Source organism: Myotis daubentonii, chromosome 9 (assembly GCF_963259705.1).
Source record: "Myotis daubentonii chromosome 9, mMyoDau2.1, whole genome shotgun sequence".
Lineage (NCBI taxonomy): Eukaryota > Metazoa > Chordata > Mammalia > Chiroptera > Vespertilionidae > Myotis > Myotis daubentonii.
Genome location: NC_081848.1, coordinates 48,502,497 through 48,525,776, shown reverse-complemented (window position 1 = coordinate 48,525,776; position 23,280 = coordinate 48,502,497). Strand labels below are relative to the sequence as shown.

Here is a 23,280-nt window from a genome sequence, read left to right as displayed (position 1 = left end):
ATTTAGAGGTTATTTGACTTTTTCTCATCCACTGGTTCATTCACAACTCTTTCTGACCACGCCCTCCTCCTTCCCAGTGGGGACCTTTTCTCTTTTCTGTTTCTTATGTTTCTCCAGGATTTTAGTAGCAGGGTATATGTGTATACATTGCATCTGGTGTACACTGAGGTAAGAAATAGTACAGTAAGTCCTCACTTAACGTTGTTGATAGATTCTGAGACTTCAAGCTAAATGATGTACAACGAAACCAGTTTTACCATAGGCCAATTTATATAAACAAGAGTTAAGTTTCTATGACATCTCATCAACATTACAACAAAATAACATTGAATGAAATGTTATTTGAGGACCTGCTGTACAGGTACTTTTTATCAAAAGCTGGAATCTATATGTTTAAATTATCTCTGTCTCTGTCCACTGGATGCTTTGGCCTCTGAAATCTAAACTGATAGATATTTTCCCCTTGTGTTGGTTCCAGGGGAAATCAGCCTTGTGGTCCCACCTGTTACATTATCAGGAAAACCGACAGAGAAAGCTCACATCCGGAAGCCTCAGTACCTCAGGTAAGACGGTCTCTGCTTCATTGGAGGGAACGCCCTCCACCCACATTCCATCCCCCACTGGAGAGAACAGCAGGAGTGATTCGGGCCACTGAAGCCTTTGGTCTGTGATGTTTTCTTCTTTACATATTAAGCCCCCAGGTCCTTTGAACCACAGAGCATGCCATAGCCATGGAGTTTGCTTTCATTATGTACTCTTTTGATCAGTGAAATAGAAGACATATCAGCAAGGCATGTCTCATTAGAATGAGTTTAAGTTTTAAATGAATTTGGGTGGTACTAATGTCTTGTGTTTGGAGCAGACTGTTTTCAGAGTCTTTTGTTTTATTTCTCTTAGATGGGCATTGAGATGATCTATCCTATCAAGTAAGGGAGCCTGTTTGCAATGTCCTACCTTAAGGCCTGGTGTGAATAATTCCTTACACTTCCTTTCTGTTTCTAATTTAATGAAAATATCAGAGTTGTCCGGGACCCCAGAGCTATCCTAGTCCAGCCCCTTATTTACAAGAGGAGGAAACTGGGATTGAGAGAGGAATTGAATTTACTAGAGATCACCCAGTGAATTGATAGAGGAGGCCAGATTAGGAGCCGTTCTCTTGTCTCCTAATCTTGTGTTCTTTAGACTATTCTACAGTGTCCCTTCCAGGACAGTCCTCCTCCTTCCTCTACTTCTTGTCAACATCTCCCTTTCACACCTCTTTCATTCTTCTCTCTGCTCAGGAGTTTGTTCACCTTTCTTGGATGTTCTTATCCTAATGATAAAGATCAGTTTAAATGGGGTTAAAAGATAGGCATGAACTCAGTGTCCTTTGCTCTTGAGTTCGTTGACCTCAACTAGCACTGAAAGTGGGGGGAATAATTGACTGAAAACGAGGTACAAGAGCTTCCTAAGTAGCCTTTTAAGACTTTTCTGGTTCACTTTCTGGATATGAGAGTCTTCTCAGGAAGGCTATTGACATTATTGCTAAGGGGTAAACTATAGCCGAAAATTCTCAACAGCCGAGTAATCAGGGTAGTAAGTTTTAAACGTTGGGCCAGATGTGCAGATATAAAGGTATTATATCTAGAGGTCTGGTTTTCTGCAAGATGTGTTTTTTTTACACATCCTGTTGGCTCTTTTGTAACCTATTTTGAGGCAAGAGCAGGACAAAAGTAGTGCCTCCAAGTGGAAGCACTACCTTCTATGCATTATGATGAGAACGTGCAGGTTAGGAGCCAGAGGATCTGACTTTGCCACTTGGTGACTGGGCAAAGCAGCTAACCTGTCTGAATTTCGGTTCCCTCTATGACACCTTCTTTGGTTATCTCATAAGTTATTAAATAATTAGATGTGATAATATGCATACAAGTATTAAATCTGAAACCTAATGGGTACTTAATAAATATTATGAAATGATTGTTCAAAGTGTTAAAAAAATAACTGTTTCCTGTAGAAATATGTGATTTTAGATTAGAAGGGTAGTTAGCTATTTGGATAGTCCGATCTTAGAAATGACCAGTTTCTTTGTTCTAGGAATACTTGTTGATTCAGAACGGAGGAAGTCCGATGCCAGCTCAGTCATGTCTCCCTTGAGAATCTCCCTCATTCAGGATATGAGGTCAGTGTGGGCTCAGACATAAGAAGCCACTGAAATCCTGTTTCCAGTTGCTGCTTAGGTGTCCGCGTTATGGAGCAGGGTCTCAGTGACCCGTGCTTCCACAGCATCTCAGTTAACCAGAAAGCCCTTCTCATTGGTCTTGTGCTTTATGATGTGTTTATAGAGCAGTTGGGTTTCCTGACATTTTTGGAGAATTATATCAGAGTATCTCCAGACCTAAGGGCTCTGGGGTTAACCTGACTTTTTTTGAGAGCTGTACTGTCACCCCCAACCCCCATCCTTTGTCAGGTGAGCCTATCTGGCAAAGCTACATGGAAGCCCAGGATTTATAGAATAAGAGAGATGTACTCTCCCAGGGGTGGATAGAGCTGTCTCTCTAGGTCTCCTTTGGCTTTACGGGGGAGGTATTGGTAGTGAGTTCATCTCCCACCCACCCTCACTTTTTCCCATTTCTCTTCAGGCATATCCAGAACATCGGGGAAATCAAGACTGACGTGGGAAAGGCCAGAGCATGGGTGCGACTCTCCATGGAAAAAAAGTTACTTTCCAGACACCTGAAGCAGCTTCTCTCAGACCATGAGCTCACCAAGTAAGTCCACTCCACCTGGAGTAGAACAGGCTCTCAGGAATGCTGGGGGGATTAGAAACCCCTGTGTTGGGAGGGGGGTGGGGGTAGTCAGTATGTCATCACTGTTGTATTCAGCTAAACTCAAATTGTGTATGAAGGTTTTGAAGCATTTCCACTTCTATCTGAAGAAGAATAATTCTGCTGTATTTGTTCCCCCTACCTTCCCAATCGGCATGCCCCAAATGGGTTTCTTACAGAGTAGTGAGGAGGATGGCGTCCTCATTGGCTACCTCAGAGTTTGGGGGCTCCTCCTCTCTATGCATTCTGGTGACTTGTATATCACAGGCATTTTTTCTGTCTCTTTCCTGAAGGATTAGAGAACTACAAGGAAACTTATAAAATATATATATACCCTTATCTCTTCTGTTCCCTCCTGGGCCCAGGGCAAGCCCACAGTAACCAAGTCCTTGCTCTTCCTCTCTGGACCTTTACTTCTAGGGTAAGTTGTAGGAACCTATTATTTGTAGGGCAGATTTGCAGATATTGGCTTAAATATATAAAAATATATTTTATATTTAAATATATTCTTATTGATTTCAGAGAGGCAGGGAGAGAGGGAGAGATAGAAACATCAGTGATGAGAGAGAATCATTGATTAGCTGCCTCCTGCACTCCCCACACTGGGGATTGAACCTGAAACCCAGATATATGCCCCAATTGGGAATTGAAATGTGACCTTCTGGTTCATAAGTCGACACTCAACCACTGAGCCATGCTGGCAGGGCCCTTTGGCTTAAATATTTAGGCCTTCCTTCATTTGACTCTAGCCTAACTTTTCAGGCTCATTGCTAACTGATCACTTTTCTGAGCCCTCAACCCTATTCAAACTGGTTTCCACATTCTGTTATCCTCTTCCTATGTGCCTGTTTAAATTTGTGCTGTCCTTCAGGCCCCTCTTGTTCTAGGAACATTGAAGTTTATGGCTCTTTAAATTTCCAGAGAGCCTTGCATTTGGCAGCTCATTATGGGCAGTCTTATACTGTGGCCTTTACCTGATTAATTCACCTATACAGTATTTGAGGGTAGGTGCTTTCCTCTCTAGCACCTGCACATAGTAGGCCTTGTTTGGTGAAGTATCTGTTGAAAGTACCTTATAAACCTGACTAGGTAGAACCTGACAGGTATACTGAATCCCATACCTCTTTGGCCATGATGATTGCAATCTTGGCAACCAGGATAGTTACATTCTTTTGTTTTTTGTGTGTGTGCATTGCTCTGTGCTGAGGGCCTATACATTTGGCTCTCTGTGTCCCCTCTCCTTGGAGAAGGTATCATTGCTGAGCAGTTGCAGAAGGCCTGCAATGTCAGACAAAGGAGTTGGTCTTTGATGAGTAAGCAGTGGGGATGTGGGTGGAGATGGGAGAAAGTTTAAAAAGGGGAAGGGATAGGAAACCAAGATGGCGGCATAGGGAAACACGGAGAATGCTGCCTCACACAACCACTTCAAAAATACAACTAAAAGACGGAACGGACATCACCCAGAACCACAGAAAAGCTGGCTGAGGGGAAATTCTACAACTAGAAGGAAAGAGAAAAGCATACCGAGACTCAGAGGAGGTGCAGTATGGAAGTAAAATACTAAGGTGCGGAGGTGCATGCCGAGCGGGCTGGCGGCTGAGGGCACAGTTGTCATTTTCAATCAGGAGGGAGTCTCAGGCTCTGGGCTCCAGTTCCAGGCGAGTCTCTGGGGACCCAGACTCAAACGGGAGAAGCGGGACTGTCTGGCATCGGTTGGAACTCGAGGGCAGCTTTCTCTCGGAGGTACTTGCAGCGGCGCTGGGACACTGAGAGGCAGAACCTCTGGGGACAGGACTGAGAGCAGCCATAACTGCTTGCTCACTTGGCCTGCCCTGTTGATCCCCTGGGACCCGCCCTGCACAGAGGCATTTGCTGGTTAGCCTCAGGCAAAGGCTAGAATAGCACCTCCCTAGAGGACAGAAGTTCTCCCACTGCAGACACAGCTGATTCTCACAGCCAGTTGGCCTGGAGGTCAAATCCCCCCTAGTGTTACCTACAACAGTCAAGGCTTAACTACAACAAGACGGCACACAAAGACCACTAGGGGGTGCACCAAGAAAGCATAAAAAATGCGGAGACAAACAGGACAGAAATGGAGGAAGGCAAAATGCTGGATATAGAGCTCAAAACCACACTTTTAAGGTCTCTCAAGAACTGTCTAGAAGCTGCCGGTAAATTTAGTAAGGCCCTTGAAAAGACTGGTGAGACCGCCGATAAATTTAGTAAGGCCCTCGAAAAGACGGGTGAGACCGCCGATAAATATAGTGAGAGCCTCAAGAAATCTAATGAGACCCTCGATGTTGTGATAAAGGACCAACTAGAAATTAAGCATACACTGACTGAAATAAAGAATATTATACAGACTCCTAACAGCAGACCAGAGGAGCGCAAGAATCAAGTTAAAGATTTGAAATGCGAATAAGCAAAAAACACCCAACTGGAAAAGCAAAATGAAAAAAGAATCCGAAAATACGAAGATAGTGTAAGGAGCCTCTGGGACAGCTTCAAGCGTACCAATATCCGAATTATTGCCAGAAGATGAGAGAGAGCAAGATATTGAAAACATATTTGAAGAAATAATGACAGAAAACTTCCCCCACCTGGTGAAAGAAATAGACTTACAGGTCCAGGAAGCGCAGAGAACCCCAAACAAAAGGAATCCAAAGAGGACCACACCAAGGCACATCATAATTAAAATGCCAAGAGCAAAAGACAAAGAGAGAATCTTAAAAGCAGCAAGAGAAAGAAACTCAGTTACCTACAAGGGAATACCCATACGACTGTCAGCTGATTTCTCAACAGAAACTTTGCAGGCCAGAAGGAAGTGGCAAGAAATATTCAAAGTGATGAATACCAAGAACCTACAACCAAGATTACTTTATCCAGCAAAGCTATCATTCAGAATTGAAGGTCAGATAAAGAGCTTCACAGATAAGGAAAAGCTAAAGGAGTTCATCACCACCAAACCAGTATTATATGAAATGCTGAAAGGTATCCTTTAAGAAGAGGAAGAAGAAGAAAAAGGTAAAGATACAAATTATGAACAACAAATATGCATCTATCAACAAGTGAATCTAAGAATCAAGTGAATAAATAATCTGATGAACAGAATGAACTGGTGATTATAATAGAATCAGGGACATAGAAAGGGAATGGACTGACTGTTCTTGGGGGGGGAAAGGGGTGTGGGGGATGCGGGAAGAGACTGGACAAAAATCGTGCACCTATGGATGAGGACAGTGGGTGGGGAGTGAGGGCGGAGGGTGGGGTGGGAACTGGGAGGAGGGGAGTTATGGGGGGAAAAAAGAGGAACAAATGTAATAATCTGAACAATAAAGATTTAATTTAAAAAAAAAATAAAAAGGGGAAGGACATGGCCTGCATAGCTCTCCCTGGTCTGTGACCTGGCTCATTCCCTTCATTGCCCTTTATTGTCTCTGAAATGTCCCTGGCTTACATTCACATTCAGAGCAGTTTTCTGACTCGTGGGTCTCAGGTCAGCTGGGATCTGAGACTTGGCCTAGGAATGAGTATTGATCGCAGATCTTCTGTCGTTGCTCCTCCAACACCACACACTAGGTGAAGCCCTAGCAAGATGCCTGAGAGGGCCTGTGTCTTTCCCAGAGAAAATTGCATTTGGGCCCTCACTTTAAGGAAGGAGATCCCAAGACCTCTGACACTACATTGTAGTAACATCAACCCTTGGACACAGGGTAGAGTTTGGTTTTTGTTCCTGCTATAGCTTAAGCCACATTCCCTCTAGCCCTCAGTGGGAGTAACTGGCTTTGTTCCTTTTTCAGGTAGCTCTAAAGAACTTAAGGCTTGACATCTCATTCTTCCCCTAGCTGGCTCCTTCCAGAACTAAGTAATTCTAGTCTCTTTCCTCTCCTCTTGGCTGGGAGACTGATGTATTGCTTCCTCTCTGACAGAAAGTTGTACAAGCGCTATGCCTTCCTGCGCTGTGATGACGAGAAGGAGCAGTTCCTCTATCACCTCCTCTCTTTCAATGCCGTCGATTACTTTTGCTTCACCAATGTCTTCACAACTATCCGTGAGTAGCCCTGTGCTCCCCACTAGCCTTCTTAGTTCCTGTCTTCATGAGCCTGCCTGAGGCTAACTCACTGTCCCCTTTTTAAGAAAAAAGATGATCAGTTGTACTTTTGATTTGCCTTTTGCTTCTGTGGGAGAGAGGTGCAATGCCCTCCTTGGAGGTTATTTTTCTCCAAAGCTGCTTATTGTTCCTCTGAACTGGGGAGCTCAGTCTTTTGGGCCATCGTGTTGTCACTGTTGTTCTAGGCACTGCCCTGGGAGCCTCAGGTGATGGATCGGATTGGGTGTGGTGGGGAAGTTCACTGCCCTCTAGATATCTGTAAAGAAATTTCCCTTTGGTTTTGGGCTGAGAGAGTCATTATTCAGTATCACGGAAGGTTTCAGAACTGCCCACAGGGACAGGCAACTCTTCCACATAGCCATGAAGGTTTGGGTCCAGACCCTACCTCATTATGTTTCTGTGAACAGTTTGCCCCTCCTGTGGGCCTCAGTCTCCCTAGTTGCAGAGTGAGGAAGAGGGTTCAGAATAGTCTAAGGCAGGCCCCTGGAGCCTCATCTTTCTTTGGTGCCAGGATGTTGGGTGGGGGAGGGGTAGTCTCTGAATTTGTCCCATGACTAATTGTTTGGCCAGTGACTCAACAGCCTCAGTGGTGTGGTGTGGACTCTTTTGTTACATATCTTTTTAAATTCAAATACCATTCTGATCGCTCATGGTCCAAGAACATTCAAATAATAGACCAAAAAGAAGCAGATGTTAAAGATTGGTCTTCATACATTAGAGTCAATGATGCCATGCTTGTCTATGATCTCGCAACATAAAATCACATCCACACCTCAGTGGCCACCAAACTACTCAGCAGAGCTTCCCTAACAGCTGTTTGAAGCTACCATTTTGAGTACTAGTGACTTTTTTTTCAGGCTCTCAGCAAGGGTTAGAGGAATCAGCTCAACCTCGGCACAGTGCCAAAATGTGGCCAAGTAAGGCTTTGAGTCCGTCACAGCAGCGTTTACTAGCACAGGGGCCTTTTCCACAAGGTTGCGGACAAATTGGGCCATGGTTCTAGGATGGAAATTCTGTGGTCCCAGATGGTCAGCTGAATGTCACAGCGTGCACTTTTGTTTCTACATGACATCCGTCTTCCCTCTCAGAGAAGAGGGCTGTAGGCTTCAGTAGAAGCAGCACTGAACTAGAATTTAGGAGACCCAAGGGAAACGAATTCCCTCTCAGTGCCTCAGAAAAGGCAACGGAATACCTGCATGTCCTCTCCTGAGATTGTTATTAGAGTGCAAGAGATGATAGATGGAAGTGCTCTGAAAAGCAATTCAGTCCAATGTTGAGTTGGTGATGTTATTTAAGGAATAGGTTGACTTAGCTCTGAGCCTGCATATGGGCTTGGATCTTTGATGTTTGGGGTAACCCCAGGGGGAGTGAGATTGATGGGAGGGTTGGCTAATATTCTGAGCCAACCAGAGACTAGATCCTAGTGACTTGCAGCTCCGGCTGTGCTGGGGCTGCTATCATGTGAGCATGCCTGGAGCAGGTCAGGCTCTTTTAGGTATGGGAGGGATTCCTGATCCTCCTCCATGCCTTTGTGGCTTCCTCTAAACAGTGATCCCCTACCACATCCTGATTGTACCGAGCAAGAAGCTGGGGGGCTCCATGTTCACTGCCAACCCATGGATTTGCATCTCGGGAGAATTGGGTGAGACACAGATCCTGCAGATTCCCAGGAACGTGTTGGAGATGACCTTCGAGGTATGTGTTGTCCGGGAACCACACTCTAAGCTCTGTGGAAATCTGAGTTTGCAACAGTTGCTTTTCTGGAGCTTTCTGCAGAGGTTTTGGAGGCTTTGCTCTATACAGTGTTATGCATCAGCACGGCTGACCTGTCCTGAGATGATTGGAGCCAAGGGCTGACCCAAGGAGGGGGGAGCCTGCCCTGTCTAAATAGTCTCTGGCTGGAAAGCACTTACCCATCTGAACTTTCATACCTCCCTGACCATGGTGTGCTGAGAAATCCCCAAGAGTTCTTTCAGCTGCTGGGCCCAAATGTTCACAGAGACCTCTGGACCTCAGACTGCTATCCCATTTCCAGAGCTGTAGGCTCCCGGGCCCTGTTCTCTCTGTAGGTAGCAGCCATTGGCCCCTCATGAGATGGTATTGTACTGTTGGCTTTGGTGACAGGTGGAACCATGAGCTCTGTCCCTGCCAGGTTGCAGGCAGCCAATCAGATGTCTGCCTCCAAGGAGTGTCACTAGTTTTTCCTATTTCCTTTTCCTACCTCATCTTCTCTGGCTGTTCTCTCATAGTGCCAGAACCTGGGGAAGCTCACTACTGTGCAGATAGGCCATGATAACTCTGGGCTGTATGCCAAATGGCTGGTGGAGTATGTGATGGTCAGGAATGAGATCACAGGACATACCTACAAGTAAGTGTTCCCTTAGCTGTGCTCTAAAATGCTGGGGCAAGGGTAGCACCAGGGGCTGTGTTTGATGCTTGGGTATGTGGAGTTCTCAAGGAGGCTGCTTAGGCTGTGATAGGCTGGGGCAACTTCCTATTTGGCTCTGCCTCATGCACCTGAAAAAAAAATGGGAGGAGGGTTTATCAAGGGAAGATGTGTGACATTGCTGTGAGAGGTTCCAGCTCACCCATCACTCCTGATTGTGCACAGGGGATGGATGAGCAGGCCCTTGAGGGGTATCCTCAGGGATGGCTTTGTTGATGGCTCTTTCTGAGCAGCAGGGGGATGGGCATGGGAGGAGCTGGCAGCTCTGACAGGCCATTGCCCGACCTGTAGGTTCCCCTGCGGCCGGTGGCTGGGGAAAGGCATGGACGACGGAAGCCTGGAGCGGGTCCTAGTGGGAGAGCTGCTCACATCCCAGCCTGAGGTGGACGAGAGGCCGTGTCGGACTCCGCCCCTGCAGCAGTCCCCCAGCGTCATCCGCAGGCTTGTTACCATCTCACCCAACAACAAGCCTAGTAAGTGGGAAGAGAGGCTGGGCCCTCATGCTACCCAGCCTGGGAAATGTGGGCAGATCTCTGGGAGCCCTGATATGTTAGCCCAAATCCCAGCCTGTGAGCTGCCTCAGGAACCACCTCTGCCACCAAAGCAGCCTCAGGGGATCTAACACTCTCCGTAGAGGCCTGGAAGGAGAGGGAGCGCTTATGGAGGCTGGCTTGGGGCCTCCGTACTATTTGTATATGATCCTAGAGAGGTGGGGGGTCAACTGCAGGCCTTCTCTTTCCTGGTTCCTGGGCTTCACAGCCAGTCTTGGCCCTCTTTTGGCTGCCAAATGTTCCAGGGCAAATGGAAAATAAACTTTACCAGCATCTCTTAGAGACAGAACTCGAAGGTATTGACTTTGCTTTCCTCCCCAAGATTTTAGGAAGAGCTAGCTCAGCACAGTTTGGTGGGTGAGAGCTACTTTTGCTAAGGTCAGGCTGCCCTACCACTCCCATGAGCCCTCACAATGTCCTCAGTTTCCTGCTCAGGCAGCTAAGCACTGTTAGCCTCTGAGATTGGTGAGGGGTGTCTGCTTGATTTTTATCAGAGCTGAACACTGGGCAGATCCAGGAGTCCATTGGGGAGGCAGTCAATGGCATCGTGAAGCACTTCCATAAGCCTGAGAAAGAGGTAAGCCTTCCTGTCCTCCAGCCCAGGGCCTTACATTGAGTGAGAGAGAATAATACTGTTCTTGGCCCATGTGCTTGGGCAGCCTGGAGTGTAGAGTGTGTGCCTCAGTTTGAGACTGAGCAGATTTTTTCCTCTGGGGATCTCTGCTTGGGTTACCCTGTTTTCCTTACACACTAATGGCCCAACAGAGTCCTGGGGCCTCTAGTGAACAGTGTGTATTCCTATTTTCTTCAGGATTTGCCCATCTCCCTGAATAATGGCCACATTGGCTTTGTCCCCCTGGTGGGAACCCATATTCATCATCTATTCATTTATTCACTTACTCAATAGCTATTCACTGAGAGCTGTTCTGAGCCAGGCACTGTGCCAGGTGCTAGGGGAACAGACAAGGTCCCTGCCTGTCTTTTGCTGCCCTCTCAGCTGTGGGTTGTGGATTTGAGGATGCAGTGGTGGGAGGGCAGCTTGAGGCAAGCCTGTCACTCTCCTGTTTCCTTACTAGAGAGGCAGTCTGACGCTGTTGCTTTGTGGAGAGTGTGGCCTTGTCTCGGCTCTGGAACAGGCTTTCCAGCATGGATTTAAATCACCCCGTCTCTTCAAAAATGTCTTCATTTGGGATTTCCTGGGTGAGTTGGACTAGGATGTGTGGTGGGAAAGCATGGAGAGACATGGGGACTCATCAGCATAACGTGGGTGCTAACCACTGGGGCCTGAGGTACAGAAGCCAAATCAGGTAACTCTCAGATTAGATCTGTTGTTTGCCCTGCCTTTCCCCAGAGGTAATGACAGAAGTTCTCCCCACCTTCACCCCTCACCTCCTGAGAACCGGATGGAGAAGGTTCTCTCTAAGCATCTGTTGTATAGCACAGGCTTAGTCATGAGTCCTCACACTCTTTTCTTGGAGATCTAGAAGGCCAGCCCAAGCCCTGTGTTGCGCCCACTTAGAGAATTTTTATGCAAGGAGCTTCTCCTTCAAGAGTTTTTTAGAAATCTTAAGACTAGAGAAAGTAGCATCTTTATATCAGGGCCATGTAAATTTTAAAAATAAGGTTAAGGAATATAGGAATCATTTTGAAAGGTGATGAGTGACATCAGAACACTCATGTTATTCTCATTAAGTTGCTTACATCATCAACATTGAGATGCCCATGGCTGGTGGCCTGCAGGACTGTCAGAGACAAGGCGGCTTTAAGAGGCTTTGTCATCGGCAAGCTTTCTCCTCTTCACAGAAAAAGCACAAACCTATTATGAGACTTTGGAGCAGAATGAAGTTGTTCCTGAGGAAAATTGGCATACAAGGGCCCGGAATTTCTGCCGATTTGTCACTGCAATCAACAATACTCCCCGGAACATTGGCAAGGATGGCAAGTTCCAGATGCTGGTGTGCTTGGGAGCCAGGTACTGCAGCCTCAACCCCAGAGTACATAGCAGCCAGCCTTGGAAGTGGTGCTGGAGTCCTAGTGTGGTGCAGGGGTGGGGAGTAGCTGATGACCAGGCATTCTTGGGCAGGTGAGGCCTTAGAGGACTTCCTAGAGCCCCTTAATTTCCTTTATGTACCATGTGTATGGGTGGGGATCTGTGGAGGTGGGGGTGAGAGTGTGTGTAGCTGGGGAAGAAGAGCCACATTAAAAATATATATACATTTTATATATATATATATATATATATTGATTTCAGAGAGGAAGGGAGAGGGGGAGAGAGAGAGAAATATCAATGTGAGAATCATTGATTAGTTGGCTGCCTCTTGCGCTCCTCTACCCACCCCCCCACCCCACTGGGGATGTGCCCTGACCGGGATAGAACTGTGACCTCCTGGTTTATAGGTCAAAGCTCAATGAATAAGCCATACCAACCAGGCCCAAGAGCCACATGTTGATGGAAGGAATAAAACCACCCCACTGGAGAAATTTAAAAGAGTATATATAGTCATTCCTTCAACAAACATATGAACATGCCAGGCCTCGTGATGGTGTGACTAGAGCTGAATGAAACATGCCTTTACTGTGTGGAAGTTTACTTGTCCCAATTAAATACAGTACAAGGCAGGAGGTTGTGAGAGCCCAACAAGAGGTACACATTTATACTATATAGTATGCTGGAAATATAGAGGAGAAAGATCAGAGAAGGCTTCAGGGAGGAGGCGCTAAGGACCTGGGCCAGAGGATCCTTCCCTGGTAGGATAGAGTTGTTTAACCAGGGGACTGAAATGATACTAATTTGATATCATGGATGGTGTGCATGAGAGTGGGCAAGATGGTTAGGGACTAGTCCAGTAGGTCAGGTGAGAGCATGAAGCCCTAATGAACCTAAGGCAATAGTTTGTTCAGGCACAAAAGGCAGGGAGTTGGTGTGGGATTCACATCCCACATCAGCCACTTAATAACCGTGTGATCTTGGAAAAGCTATTTAACCTCTATGCTCCTCAATTTCTTCTTGTATAAAGTGGGGATTATAACAGCACTAACGGCATTATATCATATCATAGGGTGGAATGACGGTTAAATACCTTATAACAGTGCTTGGTACATGCCGATGTTAGCTCTCAGTATCACTCCTGGTGGCGGTAGCTGTGGGGAGGAAGGATTGGCTGCTATTGGTTAGAGACTGGCTGTTGAGATGGATGTAGTGGTGCTGACTGGACTTGGTGTCTGTTTGGTGGCGGGGTTATCTAAAGAGGAACAGGCCTGGTGGCAGATGTCAGGTCTGATGTGGGTCAGGTTGGGCTGGTGTCCTGGGCAGGGCAGCCCTCAGTAGGAGTCGTTTATTGCTGTGTAAGGACTCTTTCCCAAGCCCTTATTGGAGGAAAAAAGGGGTTGTGGGGAGCTATCCACTTCTCCAGCTTCAGACTTTGTTCAAGGTTTCCCCTTGGCCTTCCACTAACTATCTCCCTTTCTTTCCCTCTGACCCACCTGGACTGATCCTGCCCTGCCAGAGATCACCTCCTACACCACTGGATTGCCCTGTTGGCTGACTGCCCCATCACCGCACACATGTATGAGGATGTGGCGCTGATCAAAGACCACACACTTGTCAATTCCTTGATCCGCGTGCTGCAGACATTGCAGGAGTTCAATATCACGCTAGAGACGTCCCTGGTCAAGGGCATCGACATCTGACCTCAGCACCAGCTAGCAACAGGACTGAGAAAGACTCACCCTGCAGCTCTGACCCGTCTTCCCCAAGGACTTAAGCGAGTTGTGCAGGAGACGGAGATGTACACTCACTGTAAAAAGAAAACTAGAGGATTTTTGGAATAAATAATCTATTTTAGAGTTTATTTGCTGATTTGCTTTTTACACACTTTCATGTGAAAGAGTGATAGGGAGAGGGAGACGAGGTTGGTGCCGCTTATTTTGAAGCTGGTGCCCTCCCTCGCTGTGGCTGCGTGCTGGGAGCCTGCGGCCTCCCTGGACTGAGGTTGGCACCGCGTGCAGGGCAGTTTCGCTTCCTTGCCCTGCTGCATCAGTGAGGCCATTCCACATCGTTTTTAACTAATGTTTTCTATATTAACATTATTATGGATATTTAACTTTCCTGGGCCACACACAGGTGTGCTGAGTGGAAGCCCGAAGCTCCAATCAAAGGGATTTTTAGTAGTGCCTCTTCAAGCACTGACAAGTCAGTCCACATCTTTGCTTTTCTTTTTTTGTCAGTATTATTTGGGAAGAAGACATGCTAAGATGTTTCATTATGTAGAAAAATCACGTTTCCTCTTGGCACGCAGTTGCGCAGAAGAAAACAAGCATGTTTTAACAGGTTTTCCTTCCCCCCCCATATTATTTATTTAACCCTCCATTGTGTGTTTTAAGTCTTTCTTTTTTTCTTTTTTTAAGGAAAGAAAAAGCTTGTCACAGTCTAACTGGCTATATTATTGTTAAATTTATGTTGTTTTGCAACTTAGAAACCAGCTACAGTATGGCCCACTTAATAAAACACCTGAAACAAAACTGCATGGTCCCTGATTTTTATGGGGGTTTATGAGCAGTGGGTGGCGGAGGGTGCAGTGTGGTCTCACTACTGAGGACCGGGCTGCAGCATCGCTTCTCTCCCCTCTCCCCGCTGGCTCGCTGGCTCAGGGCTGGGGGCTGCCCAGGGTGCCTCTGAGGGGTGGTGTCTCCTGGGTCCTTCCCGCTGCAGCACTAGGAGCTTTCACAGCTGTTAACTCACATGGTTATTTGAGAGGGATGCACACAGGGGTTATTTTCCTACTCTACAAAGAAAAAGGCTAGACCAGTGATGGCGAACCTATGACACCCGTGTCAGAGGTGACACGCGAACTCATTTTTTTGGTTGATTTTTCTTTGTTAAATGGCATTTAAATATATAAAATAAATGTCAAAAATATAAGTCTTCGTTTTACTATGGTTTCAAATATCAAAAAATTTCTATATGTGACACAGTACCAGAGTTAAGTTAGGGTTTTTCAAAATGCTGACACGCCGAGCTCAAAAGGTTCGCCATCACTGGGCTAGACAGAGGGGCAAACACCTGGCCAAGGTTGCAAAGATTGTCACTTGACAGGCAGGATAGGCCATTTCTTGAGGGGTAGGGGTGGGAACATAGGACACTTGAGATCCTGACAGCTCTCAGGAAAAAAGCTCTTTCTTGAGACAGAGGCTTACTTTTCCTGGGATGGCAGGTGTAGCTTTATGAGAGTGTTGGGAACCAGCTCTTCAACCAAGCTGCTTTATGGAGGCAATGATCAGGTAGAACACCTCAAACCAGTATCTTCTTGTGTTTCCCTGATTTCAGCATGTGCTGTTCACCCTGCCTCCCCTCATGCCACTTCCTGTTCATTGTTCAAGGTGTACTTTAGGAGTCACCCATCATAAAGCCTTCCTTAATTCCTGTGGGCACGGTTGATCATTCCCTCATTGTGCTCCTATAGTTTCTTACATGTTGGCATTTCCTTCATTTTTCATTGCTGCCTTCATGTTGGGGCCACTTCCTAGCCTGAGCGCCTAGAGGGCAGAGAGGGCCTCTTGTTCATTTAGTCCCTGGTGTCTGGCAGGTGGTGAGTGCCAGCTAAGGCTTTTTGAAGAGATGACCAAGGGGACTGGAGGCTCCTAAGACAGCTGCAGTGCAGCATCCTGCAGGCAGGGGGCGTTAGTGGGCTGCACTACAGCTGTCTAACTGAAGGCCAAGGGGAGTCTTCAGGTTTTTTGGAAGTGCAGCTTCTGGAGCAGGAAGGGGGATTTCTGGCTGGGTGAGAAGGGCAGCATGGACCTCATCTATGTTATGGCTCTTATGGGCCTAGGCCAGAGGTATCCTTAAGTCATGCTTTACCCACACACCTCTTTCCTCACAACTCTGTAGATTATCCCTGGTTTACAGGTGAGGAAAGCAAAGCTCAGAGTTTAATCACTTGCCTAAGGCCACACTATTTCATAAGCAGTTTGTAGTTACCAGAACTGTCACTCTAGGCTTGTGGCTTTTCCATTGACCACTACTCCCTTATTTGATGCAGGTCTCTGCTCAGATGTCATCAGAGAGACCTACCCTGACTGCTCTAAAATACCAACAGGTCAGTCACTTTTTACCCCCTCATTTTGTTTTATTTTCCTTCCTAACACAATCATTATACTCATGAATTGCTAATTCTAAATGTGTATTTTATAAGGGAGGGACATGGTCTGCTTTGTTCACTAAGTAGCAACTGGCACATGGTAGGTAACCAATAAGAATCTGTGGAAGAAGTGAATTCATTGGCAGTGGTTAAGACTACGGAGCCAAAGTTCTTAGGTTGAATCCTTGCTCTGTTACTGTCAACTAGAGCAAGCTACATAACTCCCGAATGTCAGTCATCTATAAAATGGGAATGATAATAGTGCCTGCATCATAGGGTTGTTGTGAGGACTAAATGGCTCTACCTGTATGCTTGCAATAGGATAAGGTGTATACTAAGTGCTTGATAAATGGTGGTGGTTATAATTAACCTATTGTATTAAGCCCTATTCTGGTTCCAGACTTGAGATCCAGACCTCTTGTCCTTAAGGAGCTGAGAGGCAAGTGTTGTGGGGGAGTGAGATACATGTAGAGAGAACAGCAGGAGCAAAGGCATGGATGGAGCTGTGGAGGTGCTAGATAGAGAAGATTATAGGAAGTCTAGTGCTAGAGAAGAGTCTGAGACAGACGGGGGAGCACCCCAGGTCAAGAATAGAGCTTTACCAGTCTCCCCAGAACTCCATGTTCCCCTGCTCCCCATCCCAGTCCCAACTACCTCCCTCCATTCAACTTCTTGACATTATAGTAATAATCACTTACTTGAGTTTCTTTATTGTTTGTTTCTGTTACTCCTCACCTGGGGATATTTTTTCCATTGATTTTTAGAGGGAGTGGAAGGAAGGGAGAGACAGAGAAAGAAACATTGATATGACAGTGACACATCGATTGGTTGACCAGGGCCAGGGATCAAGCCTGCAATTGAGGTGCATGCCCTGGATCGGACTCAAACCTGCAACCTTTCAGTCCGAGGGCTGATGCTCTAACCACTGAGAAAACGTGGCCACGGCAAGTTTCTTTATTGTTTTATCACCCAAGTGTGTATCCTTACACACTATAGTTTTCAGCCTCATTTTTAAAATAACGTGATACAGCTTTTAAGTTTTGTTTAATCTAAAGGGCCCCTTCTACACACACAGCCTTTTTTTTTTTTTTTTTTTTTTTTTTTTTTACAGTTTATCTGTTGAAGAACCTGGGCCATTGATCTGTAGTTTTCCAGTCTGGATTTTGCTAATTTTATGCTAGGGTGCAGTTTACTGTGCTCCATCATCTCTGCGTTTTCTGCAAATGAGCAGCTAAATCCAGAGACCTGATCTGCCTCAGGTTTGATGAACTCTAGATGGTCGTATGCTCATTTATCCGGAGGCACATCATGTCTGGTGTTTACTTTTTTAAAAAAAAAAATTTTTATTGATTTCAGAGAGGAAGGGAAAGGGGGATAGAGAGAGAGAGAGAGAAACATCAATGATGAGAGAGAATCATTGATTGGCTGCCTCCTGCACACCCTCCACCAGGGATCGAACCTGCAACCCAGGCATGTACCCTTGACTGGAATCAAACCCGGTACCTTTCAGTCTGCAGGCAGACACTCCATCCATTGAGCCAAACTGGCGAGGGATGGTGTTTACTTTTTTGATGTTAGCAGCCATTGATGCTCAATGCCTACATCCTATAAGTAATTTACTTGGGTGGGGGCAATGCAACATAGAGATATTCTAACCTATCTTTTTGTTTTAATTTATTAGATGAAGTAATTTTATTAGGAAATGCTGCCCCTCATCTATTTGTATAGGAAAAGCAGGTTAAGTGTGTAGTTTTATTTACTCAACTTTTAAGATAACGAACTGGACTTGGCTCCCTGTTATCCTCAGAAGGTGGCATTTAAAAAAATACGATGATGAACTCAGGTTTAAATGTAGTTGATGGTTTCATCCCATTGCAATTATTATTATTATTGTTCCTATTTGGCTGTTAGGAGCCTCTTTAAGTTGGCTCCTGAGATGACTAGTGGTTGCTTTCTGGTATTTCAAGATGCTACAGGCTCTTCTTGTACATTTTCTGTCCTAGACTTGGGGTCAGTAATTTTGCTAAGAATTACTGTTTTACCCATCCCTGATGTATAAAGGCAGCCCTGCCACCTTCTGCTGTTCAGGTTTAATGATCTTGCCAAGATGGTGACTCTTTTTTTTTTGGTCTGCTGGTCCTTAGACACAGTGGTCCAAATGACCCTGATGGCAGGGTACTGGGACCTATAGAACTTAGTTCCCTCGCAAGAGAGTGCGCTTTCTGGGAACCAGCACTTCCAACCCTGCAGAACCCAGAGTTCAAGGATCAGGAAGCACAGTCTCCCTCAGTGGGTCTTTGGAAGTGATTGTAACTGTGGCCATTCCTGCTTCTTGGTTTTGGGACCTATGTGTTCTTCCTTAGGGACACACAGTACCACATACAGGTCTCTGATTTAATGCATTAGATCCTGAAGGATGACACTCCCCCATCCTTGCATATTATTGCCTCAGATTATTGAAGCTAGTGCTTCAGTTGTGCCTTCAGTAGGCCATTCCAGTGCTCTTTGAGGTTGGCAGTTTCCGAATGGTGCAGTGTATAGATAACCAGTAGATCCTAATATCATGGGCCCACTCCCTAACTTCCTTCCCTGTGAAATGGACGTGCTGGTTGGAAGCCATGCTGGAAGGAATTCCATACTTGATGATCAGGTCTGAACTTCTGGATATTGGTGCTGTCTCAGGTTCTGTGGGCAGAAAAGACTAACTTATTCCCAGAATAGAGCTGTGTCCCTGTGAAGATGAACTGCTGGCTCTCTCGGGATGGAAAAGGCCTAATATAGTTGATTTGCCATCAAGTGGCTGGTTGATCTCCTATCGGGGACTCAGCATTGGTCTCTTGCTGGCAGATTGGACATTCAGAGGTAGCAGTAGCTGGAATAGCGATGGTACATGGAGGCCAAGCTGTTGGGCCTATGCATAGCCTCCGTCTTTGCCATTGTGACCAACTCCTTGATGTGCCTATTAAGCCAGTTCCAGGATGGCCAGTGACAAAGTGGCTGAGTCACTTAATCTACTCGTGTGTTCAGTTTTCTTCTATGGTAGATGCTTTGTGGTGGGTACTAATGTGTGATACAAAAGGCTTTCATGCTTTGTGCCTCCTCCTAACCCAGGGGCGGGCAAACTTTTTGACTCGAGGGCCACAATGGGTTCTTAAACTGGACCGGAGGGCCGGAACAAAAGCATGGATGGAGAGTTTGTGTGAACTAATATAAATTCAAAGTAAACATCATTACATAAAAGGGTATGGTCTTTTTTTCCAATAGTTTTATTCATTTCAAACGGGCCGGATCCGGCCCGCGGGCCGTAGTTTGCCCACGGCTGTCCTAAAGTGTCCATCCATATGCCTCTTCCCAGACCTTCTTGTCCTCAGTCTTCCAGACTTTTCTTTTCCAGTCCTCTGACCAGCCAGCTAGACCACTGGCCACTGCCCAGGAATGTGTATATACTCTCCTGCATATAGCTCTCCTTCCATAACCAGGTGCACCACCTGCAGCTTTGCTCATTGGGAAGATTTTTCTCTTGCTTTCCCTGGCTTCCTACTGTCTTTCAAGGCAGCTCCTGGGTGTAACTGTCAGGCAGCCACTCCTCATTTTCAGCTTCCCCCCACATACCAAGCTGACCCATTAGCAAACCAAGCTCAGTTACCATTTCCACCTTACAATGAAATACTGCTGGCTGCACCTGGCTTTATGATTGGCAGGTCTGATAGAATCCAGTTTATAACGGGAAGTTCTTGATGTACTATCCCTTGATGCTCATGGTCTGGCATTTCATTTATTTTTATTTCATTTTTTAAAAAATTGATTTTAGAGGGAGGAAGGAGAGAGAGAGAGACAAACATTGATTGGTTGCCTCTCGCATGCAACCCAACTGGGGATCGAACCCACAACCTGGGTATGTGTCCTGACCAGGAACTGAACCCACCACCTTTGGTATATGGGATGACGCTCCAACTAGTTGAGCCGCACTGGCCAGGGCTAGCGTTTCATTTAAGCCAGGGCCAAGCCACATGCCAGGGACTGTTTCTCAAAAGGTGCAGATGGCATGGCTTTGCTCCAGAAGCCCAGGGGCCTGCTTTGTGATTCTTTCACTGGGGTTTGCAGTGAGCACTACATTGCTGCTTTACTCATCACTGACACGTCCAACACGATAGAGTCCACTGGATTATATGACCCAAATGATAAAATATTTGCTTAGCAGCTTGAACCTCTTATAGAACCTTCTTCTGCTCCAGGGTAGCAAATCACTGAGTCTTCTTAGGGTTTATACCAGTGATGGCGAACCTATGACACGCGTGTCAGAGGTGACACGCAAACTCATTGTTTTGGTTGATTTTTCTTTGTTAAATGGCATTTAAATATATAAAATAAATGTCAAAAATATAAGTCTTTGTTTTACTGTGGTTGCAAATATCAAAAAATTTCTATATGTGACACGGCACCAGAGTTAAGTTAGGGTTTTTCAAAATGCTGACCCACCAAGCTCAAAAGGTTCGCCATCACTGGTTTATACCCACCTTCTGGGGCACATGTGTCTTACCAAGGTTTTCAATAAACTAGCCACCTCCTGCTTTTCCCACTCAATCACCATGATGTAATGGATCTGTAATGCTCTATGGGTTGTCCAGATGGTCCAGATCTCTTTGGACATTATTACCACTGAAGGCAAAAGAGTTAATGTAACTTTGGGGGAAACGGTAAATGAATATTATTGTCTGTTCCACATGAGTGTGAACTGTTTCTGATCCTCCTGTTCCATTGGAATAGAAAAGAACACATTTACCAACTCAGTGGCCACATACCATGTATCTGAGGTCTGAGTGCCTGCTCTAGCAATGATAGCACATCCAGCACAACAGTTAGGGCAACTCCTTGGCTGAGCTGTGATAGCCTATGTTATTCTTCAGGATTCATCTGGCTTTCCAGGGGCCAGACTGGAGAATTAAATGGAGATATAATAGGGTCCACCATCCCTGCATCCTTTAGGTCTTTTGGTGGCATTAATCTCTCCCAGCCTCCAGCCCCCACAAGTTATGATTTTTTAAAAATTTAAATCTTGGCTAGGTGGGGGTGGGGAGCAATTTCAGAGACTTCTGCTTGGTGTTCCCACTATGATTGCTCAGATCTCCAGGCTAAGGACTCAGTGTTGAGGTTACTCTAATTGCCAGTATATCAATTCCAGTTACACACATGGGGATTGGGGAAATGACCAATTGGACTGATCTGTGGACTCAGGGGACTGCAACAGAGCTTTAGCCAGGGCTCTATTTATCTAGCCCCAGAAGTCCTACTCTAATAGGGCAGGGGTCATGATGACACTTTGGGTCTTTGTATGTTAATAGTAGATCAGACCTTTTTCCCAGTAGTCCTTGAAACACCCGGGCATTCCCCTTTCCACAGTGTACCGTCACCTGGGTAATTGGTGATAGCCATAGGTCATTCCTGGATTCCTACAGGAATCTATGTAGTAAATAGTTGTCACTAGGTCTTGGGGACTGGCCTTCCCTTTAGTCAGTGAGTTTTGTATCTAAATATTGGCATAGCTCTGGGAACTGATAATGCTTTCTATTGAGGTGGCCACCCTCTGCTACTCAGTTCTGGTTGTGGAAGTTAAGTAGCTCCCTTGTTGGCGGTCAGTTTTGCTCCTAGGGACATTATGTTCTATTGACCATTTTCACAGCTCCCTGCTGGTCAAGCACCCTTGTCTGTCTTTCCAACCTTGTAAGGCTTTGAGGTAATGATGGCCTCCTGGCATCTGATGGTTAAGTTCTACCAACTGGCCTCTTTTACTTCAGGGCCTCATCATTTCTATGACCATTTCTGAGCTAGCTTGCCTCTCTGTCAGCTCTGGCCTGCTGGAGGTAGTCCAGTAGGTCAGCATGGTGCAGTCTTCTGACTGACACTTAAAAACAATAGTGTTTTTATTTATTCTTCTGTTCATTTTTCCAACAAATATTTATTGAGTCCCAATTATGTGCCAGACACTGTTCTAGGCATTTGAGAAGCAGTAGGGGCGGTGGTGGAATTAGAGGGAAGGGACAGGATTCTAGTGTTGCTTCAGAGGCAAGACAATACAACCTGGTGATGGATTGGATTAGGGATAAGGAAGAAGAGTTGTCAAGGTGTCTCCCAGGCCTTAGGGATGCACAGCCTACGCCTCAGTTCACTACATGGACTTGTGATTTTAGCCAAGCTAAAACGTGTGTGGTGGCATGTATGTCCATGCTCATAGGCTTACATTCACCTGTGGGACACCTGTCAGCTGTTTTTAACTTCCTTCACTCATACTAATTCTGAGGAGGTGGGGCAGGCTGGGCACATGAAAATCCCTGGATCTTGAGGTTCCGTCCTGCCTTTCCCTGACCCTGCTGTTTCCTCTGGGTTGGGGCAGGCCCTGAACACTTCAGCCCTGGCTGGGGTCATAGTGATCTCAACTTCCGAAAGGTTTATTCTAGGGTCTGACCTTTAACTTGAGCTGCGCAGGCTGGACAGTTGTAGCAACCCCGGAACTACAGGATTAATTGCTGAGAGCCTGGTTTCCATACCTTGATTGCTCATCCCAGAGCTGGGCCAAGGGCATCCCTGGATCAAATTGTGTTACTTTCCATCTTGGCTCAAATTCTTGAATCCCAATCTCTTGCTCTGTCCTTGCTAACTTCTGGCCTCTGGGACAGTCAATACCATCCCTACCTCTGTGGGCAGTCATGCATCAAGCGGCTGTTTGACTCCTGATGCTTCACTTTCCCATAATGTTACTGTTCTCAGTGATGTTACAACTGAGAACCAAAACAAAGAAACCTTTAACCAAGATCTTGTAAGACGTTCTAAAAGCTTCCTGGCTTTGTGTGCCGCCTCGTTGTTTTAGTTTTGGCATTGGGAGGCCCCTCTGATGAAAGTTGGAATTGCGTGACTTTAGCCCACCACTGTAGCTTACCTGGTTTGTACAAATGTAAAAAACACATTTATTTTTATTGATTTCAGAGAAGAAGGAAGAGGGGGAGGGAGAGATAGAAACATTAATAATGAGAGAGAATCATTGATCGGCTGCCTCCCACACACCCCACACTGGGGCTCAAGCTTGCAACCTGGGCATGTGCCCTGTCCTGGAATCGAACCATGACCTCCTGGCTCATAAGTCGTCGCTCAACCACTGAGGCATGCCAGCCAGGCTGATAAACACCTGTGGAGGGAGGGGAAGATTGGGGAGGGGATTGGGGAAAGGGAGAAG

General features: G+C 46.0%; 1 protein-coding gene and 1 pseudogene across 8 annotated transcripts in view; one reads left to right on the top strand and one right to left on the bottom strand.

Moving 5' to 3' along the window:
• Positions 1 to 14,433, top strand: part of DENND5A (DENN domain containing 5A) — an 87,492-nt gene extending 73,059 nt beyond the window's left edge. For 2 of the 8 annotated variants that reach the window (XM_059708846.1, XM_059708842.1), the window contains 11 exons: positions 479 to 563; positions 2,074 to 2,158; positions 2,619 to 2,747; positions 6,734 to 6,855; positions 8,465 to 8,610; positions 9,165 to 9,283; positions 9,653 to 9,834; positions 10,407 to 10,489; positions 10,989 to 11,112; positions 11,716 to 11,995; positions 13,419 to 14,433. In XM_059708846.1, the coding sequence (XP_059564829.1) occupies positions 479 to 563; positions 2,074 to 2,158; positions 2,619 to 2,747; positions 6,734 to 6,855; positions 8,465 to 8,610; positions 9,165 to 9,283; positions 9,653 to 9,834; positions 10,407 to 10,489; positions 10,989 to 11,112; positions 11,716 to 11,995; positions 13,419 to 13,602 (1,539 nt within the window). In that variant the 3' untranslated portion in view covers positions 13,603 to 14,433. Of the gene's footprint in view, positions 1 to 478; positions 564 to 2,073; positions 2,159 to 2,618; positions 2,748 to 6,733; positions 6,856 to 8,464; positions 8,611 to 9,164; positions 9,284 to 9,652; positions 9,835 to 10,406; positions 10,490 to 10,988; positions 11,113 to 11,605; positions 11,996 to 13,418 lie in introns of those variants that run through there. The other 6 variants (XM_059708844.1, XM_059708849.1, XM_059708845.1 and 3 more) reach the window with 6 other exon arrangements.
• Positions 7,520 to 7,910, bottom strand: LOC132240951 (ATP synthase subunit g, mitochondrial-like; annotated as a pseudogene).
• Positions 14,434 to 23,280: the final 8,847 nt, after the last annotated feature.